Source organism: Morone saxatilis, unplaced genomic scaffold (assembly GCF_004916995.1).
Source record: "Morone saxatilis isolate NCDOM2014 unplaced genomic scaffold, NCSU_SB_2.0 Contig24, whole genome shotgun sequence".
Lineage (NCBI taxonomy): Eukaryota > Metazoa > Chordata > Actinopteri > Moronidae > Morone > Morone saxatilis.
Window position 1 is genome coordinate 11,779,105 of NW_023339807.1, and position 8,538 is coordinate 11,787,642.

At 40.8% G+C, this 8,538-nt stretch overlaps 1 protein-coding gene across 1 annotated transcript; it reads left to right on the plus strand.

The window, feature by feature from the left end:
• Positions 1 to 1,514: 1,514 nt before the first annotated feature.
• paqr7b (progestin and adipoQ receptor family member VII, b) lies at positions 1,515 to 8,253 on the plus strand. The gene is made up of 2 exons (XM_035673102.1): positions 1,515 to 1,668; positions 4,844 to 8,253. Exon 2 carries the CDS (start codon positions 4,850 to 4,852, stop codon positions 5,906 to 5,908), a length of 1,059 nt encoding a protein of 352 aa, XP_035528995.1. The 5' UTR covers positions 1,515 to 1,668; positions 4,844 to 4,849; the 3' UTR covers positions 5,909 to 8,253.
• The last annotated feature ends 285 nt before the right edge of the window (positions 8,254 to 8,538 follow it).

Consider the following 8,538-nt stretch of genomic DNA (forward strand, 5'->3'; position numbering starts at 1 on the left):
TAATGTTTAGATTGTTTATCAAGTTTCTTATGGATTTAATACTTTGTGCTCACAGAATCAAAAGCGAAACATATAGGAATGTACACAGTTGTTTGTGTTTGGGATGCACACATACACACACAGTACCGCACAATCCCGTCTTTGTATGTTGGGTGGAAACTGCTGGATTCATCAGCCCGGAAAGCTGCTAGTCCCATAGTGCTGTGTTCCTCGACTGACAACACAGGACACAATAGCTGGCTCGACGCCAAGATCCCTTTCTTAGCCTGTGCTGGATGTTTGGAATCTTGCTCGTGATCTTGACTTTTCCTGATTTAACAGTGTATTATCATCATCTGCTCTACCCCATGAATCATGTTCTGAGCTTTTTTTTAAAACACCTTTTCACTTGTGCTCTCCAAAGTTGGCCTTATTCAGGTTAAGACACAGATCCTCCTGGATAAATACTCTGGAGGCCAAAACATATTCAGTGTTATCATAGACAAACCCTGGGTCCACCTCTGTATTCAGACCACTACAAGATGGTTTGAATCAGGAAACAATGCAAGTCTTTTAGATTCTAACAAAGGGAACTTTGTAACTGAATGCTAATCAAGAGAAAAGACAGGCTATAAAACGAATTTGACCACACTAGTCAAGCAGGGAAAGTGCTTGTTTTGATAACCAAATGAGATCCAGTTGGGTTATCACAGTAACTTGGAAGCCACAAACTGACAGACAAATGTAAAATGTAACAACATACATTCCTCTTTAAAATCTGACAAGACTCTATTATCCTATGGCTTTTTCTTAACTCATGGTATTTGCTTTAACTAGGCCTATTTAAATTTAAATTATTATTATTATGTTATTATTGTTTTATATCTTATGTTTGGGATCTTAATATTATTTATCTTTAATGTAAAACACTTTGTAAGTTTGTTTTTGGAAAGTGCTGGTAAGAGTTATTATTTATGAGATTAGCTTCAACTTAATTCACTGAAAATGATGCAAGTCAAAAGGAATAGCATGCAACCTTTTCCTTTTCATGCAGCCTAACAGACACACCATGATACATGCATGTGCAAAGTTGGGAGCAGTAATATGGAATAGCAAAGTCCTGTGTGGATATTGTAGGAGTAGGGAATGACAATAGGCCTCTATATCATAGTGGACCCTTATGGGTTAAATCATTAATATCATTAATATAGTTAAGTACAACTAATAACAATAAATAATTCTAAATAATTTTGAATCAGGCCACCACTGGCATGACTGGAAGACACCGGTAACCAGTTTAATAAACACGGGGTCAACAATAAGACAACAAACGCTCCTTATCAGACAGAAATGCCTCATCGGAGTGCCATACATTCATCTGGCAGTGGAAGAATTTCGGTGGAGAGTGGGCGGGGCCGATCGGCCAGGCGGCGGCTGTCATTGGTTAACACGATGTGCGCGGCCGTGTCAAAGACAGGCGCCGCGTTTGCTGATTGGCTACAACAGCCGCCGGTCAAACTGTCTGTGTCCTCCCAGCAGCTGCGCGGTGAGAGCCGCCAGGCGCTGCTCCCGTCACGGTCATCCTTTCTCTGTTCAACCCTTCAAACAATGTTATCTATATTCCGTACGGCTCTAAATCATTCATCGACTGCTAAACGTAAAGCTTTGGACTGATTCTACCATATACAGGTATGTTTTTTTTTTGTAATTAATTTGATCTCGACAATTCAGCTATTTCTTTGGTAAAACGGTATAGAGGCATAGCGTGAAATACGTTCAGAAGCGCCTCGACCGCCGAACCCCCTCCCCAACCCCACCCCCCTTGACATTTTCCATTAATGTGCAGCGCTATTTTATCCATTCAACAGTAAACCGCGCACAGCAGAGGGTTGGGATGCTCATGAGGAATTAAAACAGGCATCGAGGCTCGGGGAAAGGGGGAATGCAAATTGATTTCGGACACTGGATCTCAAATTTAAACAGACATGTCGACCAGGTGCAGATTTGCTTGTGGGAATTCACTGCAACAGGCCCAACATAGGCCCGTGTTCCATGCATATATATATAAAAAAAATCCTTCATGGTTATAGTCGGTTTTTTTTTTACCCATAAATAATTGAAATGATTGCAACCCTTGCTGGAAACATAGGGTGTGGACGTCGGATGGGGTTATGTTACGTAATCTCTTCCCATTCATCACTCCACGCCTTTCCGACTGAACCTCGGCCTGTGTTCATCCCACACAGCCTGATCTCTGTGAGGCTGCTTGTCTCTGCTCTCTGCCTTCTCCACATCTCCGGGATGTAGAGTACACTAACCCAGAAATATGTGATGGGCACGTCAAATCAAGGATGTGGTAAACTGATTTTAGCCCTGCTATCAGTATATGTAGAGGGCGCTCACATTAGTTGTAGCCAGGAAGACACAATCAGTACAATGTGCAGAGAGAGAGACATTTTTAAGTCAACATATTTTAGTGTTGCAACCAAAAATAAAAGAAGAGTTTATTGCAAAGCACTGAACTGTGAGTCTGAACTGTGAGTCTCATGTTCTCTTGCTGTTTATTTACTTAAAGGTGAGTCCCAGAACTAGTTTAGCTAGATCTGATGAGGAAGAGCCAATCAGAGTATCATCTTTAGGTAGAGATGCACAATACTTACATAATTACAGCACAGTTCAGGTCTGAGTCATTTTCAAGTCAAGCAAAAGTGAAGCATAATGTGAAACCTATATCTTTAACCTGTCTGGGTGTATAAGGCTGGATTGGCCAAAAACACCTGTATCATTAATAGTTTATTTGTTATTTGGTAGCTTCCACTCTCTTTCGTATTAAAAAACTATTTTCAAACCGTACCAACCGCCCCTCAAACATAGGCAGTGTGGGAAATATCAATTCTGTGTCGACACACACATCTCAGGAAGTACTTTGGCGATCGCAATCACCGATACTGAGAACTGAGAAAGAGTGCCTCATTGGTAGAATTTATGACTATGAGGACAGCTGAGAACTTTATTGCACCTGAGGCCTTGTGGTTTGTAACTGTCCTTCAAGTGATGCATCATGTTGTAGAACAGATTAAAGGGAACATGGGAACACATTCAGAGACACCAATCAGATGGTCAGACAAACAACCAAACAAAACTGCTGTCTCCACAAACAACACTCGCATCCAACAGTTTGAGTCCATGATTATGATTCATTCTGAAATTGCCAGTAATTGACTCTTACAGAGGAAAACACTTAAAGCTGCACTAATCAATATTTTTGTTATTAACAATGGATCAAATGACCGTTTTGCAATGTGAATCAGATCATGACGCAACACTGCACTTCCATATGGAGCCTTTTAGTCTCCTTTAGTCTGTGGCTTATTGTTTCAGTCTTCTGGCACATAACTGCAGCAGGCAGCTGTTTTCAACCATAAAGCCACCCTACTCTACCCGCCCAGCACCAAATGCCTGGCAAACATAACGACTAGCTGGTGAACATAGTGGACCATTTAGCAACTAAAGAGCCAGATATTTTTTTCTAGGAGCTGGTGAAGACCAAAACCGAGCTGAAAGGAGAGTGCATGGTGGAGTTACATCCGTGAGATGGCCAAAAACATAGCTACTGATGAATGTTAATATTGCTCTGTATCTGCTCAGTGGGTTAACTGTTTGGTAACTTGTACATGTACAATGTAAAAAGGTGATAAGGAGTCAGTGTTGTGTTTAAAGCTTAAAGCAACATTATGTAAGAATTGGTATTTTTTGCTACAGGTGATTTACGGCCGCTCTAACCACGTGACGTAGTGCTGTAAAGTGTTACGCCTGCTTCTGGTACAGTGCAACAACGGGTGTGCACAGTTCAAAGCTCCTGTGCTAGCGGTGGAAACACCAACACTCTCAGTCCAGGCAGCTACACGGCTGACTGAGTTATCTAGCTAATGCCAGCTACAGTTAGAGGTTACTTTAGCAACATGTAAAGCTATTTGTCCATCAGCAGTTATTTTCTACATACAATATTGTATAGTTTCACCAAATAAAGTTGTGTTTTTGTACAGTCGTCAATGAGGCCTCTATCGGTTTTCCAACCAAATTTTTTCATTTGTGGTCTGATAAACAGTAAATTTATAAAATTTAGTAGTTTGAGGCTGGAAAAATGACGCATACTGAGAATACCGAGCTAACTTCTTCTTAGCTAAAGACCCACAGTGGGTGGTGTGTGTGACGTAGTGCTGTAAATGTTACCCGCTCAACCCAAGTGTGCAAGAACAGTTGTTCGGGGGGAAATGTGGGAAAAAAAGAGGCTATATTTCCCTATTCAGTCAGTGTAGTATCAAAATGAGTTTGAAGCTGTCAATAGTAATAATATAAAATAGCTGCATAATGTTTATGAAAATGTATCCCATCTATCCTTTTATCATGTGACCACATGTTTTCATTTACCTCAAATTAGAGTTGCAACCAATGATTATGTTCATGATCAGTCAATCTGTTGCTTACTTTTGGATGAAACATTTGGGCTAGAAAATGTAAGAAAACATTGAAAATACTTTTCAAAATTTTCCATCAATTTGCTTAAATGTACAAAAGATATATAATTTATAATCATAAAACTTAAAAGACATGGAAACAGACAATATTTGACAGTTTTGATTGATAACTGACATTGATTTATTGATTTCCCGACCTGTTGTGGATTAATGCACAACTTCTTTGCTTTATGTTAGTGGTAGCATGGTAGGAGCGTGCGCGCACACACACACACAGTACAATTTATACACACACAGACCTGGAGACGACAGTAGCTCAAAGCCAGACAGATATTGACTGACTGACTGTTTGTTTCATTCTCTCTACCCTCCTCTTTGGCCTCTAGTTTGCCATGGCGACGGTGGTGATGGAGCAGATTGGTCGCCTGTTTATCAACGCGCAGCAGCTGCGTCAGATCCCTCAGCTTCTGGAGTCGGCCTTCCCCACGCTGCCTTGCACCGTGAAGGTGTCTGACGTTCCCTGGGTGTTCCGCGAGCGCCACATCCTCACCGGCTACAGACAGCCGGACCAAAGCTGGCGCTACTACTTCCTCACCCTCTTCCAAAGGCACAATGAGACCCTCAATGTGTGGACCCATCTGCTGGCCGCCTTCATCATCTTGGTGAAGTGGCAGGAGATCTCAGAGACGGTCGATTTTTTGCGAGACCCTCACGCTCAGCCCCTCTTCATTGTCCTCCTGGCAGCCTTCACCTACCTCTCCTTCAGCGCTCTCGCTCATCTCCTCTCCGCCAAGTCCGAGCTCTCCTACTACACCTTCTACTTCCTCGATTACGTGGGGGTCGCCGTCTACCAGTACGGCAGCGCCCTGGCGCACTACTACTACGCCATAGAGAAAGAGTGGCACACTCGAGTGCAAGGGCTCTTTTTACCCGCCGCAGCATTCTTGGCCTGGCTCACTTGCTTCGGCTGCTGCTATGGCAAATATGCGAGCCCTGAGCTGCCCAAGGTAGCCATAAAGCTCTTCCAAGTGGTGCCCTCAGCTTTGGCTTACTGTTTAGACATAAGCCCTGTGGTTCACCGCATCTACAGCTGCTACCAGGAGGGCTGCTCCGACCCAGTCGTGGCCTACCATTTTTACCACGTGGTCTTTTTCTTAATCGGCGCCTATTTCTTCTGCTGCCCTCACCCAGAGAGTTTGTTCCCTGGGAAGTGTGACTTCATTGGGCAGGGCCACCAGCTCTTTCACGTGTTTGTGGTGGTGTGCACCCTGACGCAGGTTGAAGCGCTGCGAACAGACTTCACAGAGCGGCGTTCCTTCTATGAGCGTCTTCACGGTGATCTTGCACACGATGCCGTTGCACTCTTTATCTTCACTGCCTGCTGCAGCGCTCTCACTGCTTTTTATATGCGCCAGCGTGTACGTGCCTCTCTACACGAGAAGGAGGAGTAAGATTTGAAATGAGTGGAAAAAAAGAAGTCGAGTCTAATTTATTTTATTCCATAGTGACTAGTAATTAGAATAATTTAAATGTTTCCTTTTGTCATTGAACGTTATCAGTTTGTGACAGTGACTTATTATTTTTTCTTATGTGATCTGCCAAACTACAGTAAGCTAAAAAAAAAGTGAGGAATGAGGATGAAGGAAAGTTATAATTGGTCTGTAGCAATACAGGTAGTATTTAAACACTGCAACCAGTCCTTGCATTGTTACTCTGCTCTTTTATTACTCTGCAAGGTTGTTTTTAGTCATAGTCTAAAGAAATGTGGTTTTACTTCACCATAAAAAAATAAACTTTATGTCAAGTTAAACAGAAAGATTAAGAGACAAGTTTCTTAAGATGCCTTTTAGCCATTTGTATTTAGAATAATCGGACTGTTTTAATCAAATTGTAGCATTTCAATTCATGCAAGCATTTATTTTTACAATTTACAGTCCCATACCACTTTGGATACTGCAATCGGATACCAATTCCAATCCAGTTTAAATTGGTGGTCTTGATATGCCTTTCTGACGCTTATTTTTTTTTTCCTTTTGATTCTGCCCCTCCCCATTAGGGATCAAAGCAGGGATTTTCTTTTTAATTTATCAAGGCGCTAACACTGTGCCACACAAATGTTTAAACATATTCTACAAAAGTTGAAAACCCAATTTGAAAACCAAATATTAGACCTCCTTTTTGACAAAAGGAGATTTTTTTTTCTTTGGGTGATAACATTCTGTTGAATTATGTTTAAAATGAGGCTGGCACTCACTATCGGTTAAGAGATGGATGGAAGATTACTGATGTCTCTTTGTTGTTGTGACAATGTTAATATTTTTTATTCAAAGGGCTGGAACTTCAGCTTTTGCCTTTTCACATCCCATGATGTCAGTGCTTTAGCGCGCATTGTTTTCATTGTCGGTTGATTAGATTTGAGTCACAAGCCGTGTTTGACTGGTGTTCTGCTTTTGGTATGTTTTCGTTTTTGTATGATGAATATGTATGTGCCTCTACGCATGTCTTTTGGTATATACTGTGGATATTAAGTGTGTGAATGTCTATGAAAGCTTAGCCTTGCACTCCTTTCTTACCCTGTAAATAAGCTGTATTTCTCTAGAAAGTCATTTGCATCCCATTTTCTCTCCACCCAATAGCGCTCAGACCTGAATGCATCTTTTTTCTGGTGGAATACAGCACATCCCTATTTTGCTGCATCCGTTCAGAGTGTGTATTGTGTTCAGTGTCCTCCTGCCTATCAGACTTTAATGGCCATGAATACATCATTTCACACTGCTGCACTGTTACACTGAAGAGCCCCTTTGTTTTTTTTCTCTTTTGTCTGATGACTTTTGTTATAAAAAATATCACAGAGACATGGCTCACTGATAATGTTGCTTAGATTTTTATCTCACAAAATCCTAAATGTCAGAAATGATCTATATTCATTATAGCACTCTCTGTTCATGATGGTGTTTAATGTGCCAATGAATCTGTTATTGCTTCAGTGATGGTACTACTGAAAGATAAATTCAGAGACAGATTGTCAGTAGTGACAAGTTGATTTTAAATGATGTCTTGACCTGACTGCAAACATGTAACTGGTGAGATTTAACCCCTAAATATGAATCTTCTAACTGTTGACTTGACTGACCTGGTCCCATCGTGCACTGCCTGAATCAACACTGTATATACTGTAGCTGACAACACTGGCTATGTTTACATGCATGGGGTTATCTGATGATAATGTGGTTATTCTGGTTTTGTGATGTCATAATTCAGAATAACCTGGGTAAGCTTGTTCTCCACTTCAGAGAAAAAAGCGTTCCTTGTTGCGCATGGTTAGAAATTGGTTGGCAACAAGATCGAGGCTCTTATGCACAAGACTAATTTTGTACATGTAACTTAAAAAAGGCTTCATTATGGGCTAATGATATCCATTTGGCAAATGAAGCCTATACTTCTCTCACCAGCCCTGCCTATATGACATGAGGTCATTGTCTTGACCATCAAAAGGGAGGGAGCAGTTGGAAAGTAACCAGTATTTTATGCTAAATAGACTGTCGCAACATGGATACTGTGTCACAGATTATCCGAATTGCATGCCAATTAAACCTGACTGAGATTTCAACTGGATTATGGCCAGCACTCTGTACTGTATAAGTGAATTTGTATGTAAACGTAGCCTCTGATGCCACCCAGGGTTTCCCTTTATCCCTTTATAAGAGCGGGGTGAGAGGGACCAGAATGTCTTCTGCCTCTAGAAAATATGTGTGACTGACTGTACTAATATTCTGTGGTATTTAAGAAAATAAAGTATTAGACTAACTTTAACGTCTCCATGTTTATTTTTCACAGGAAAGGGATCATAGAGAAGCAAAGAAAAGTCATAATAATGAAAAACCTAATTTTGAAATTTAACCACTGTTTGAATGACACTGATTTATGAAATATTTCACTCTGGAAACCATTTCTATGAAGTTTTCCTGCTTCAACATTTTTGGACAGTCATTTAAAACAAATATTTTTAAAGTTTGGTCAATTTAGAAAAATGAAGTGTTTCTCAAATTTAGTTTGTCATTTTTCAGTAAAAAAAAAAAAG

What these genes read in the sequence shown, in the direction of transcription:
- paqr7b (XM_035673102.1), top strand. Translation starts at nt 4,850, where the DNA reads ATGGCGACGGTGGTGATGGAGCAGATTGGTCGCCTGTTTATCAACGCG.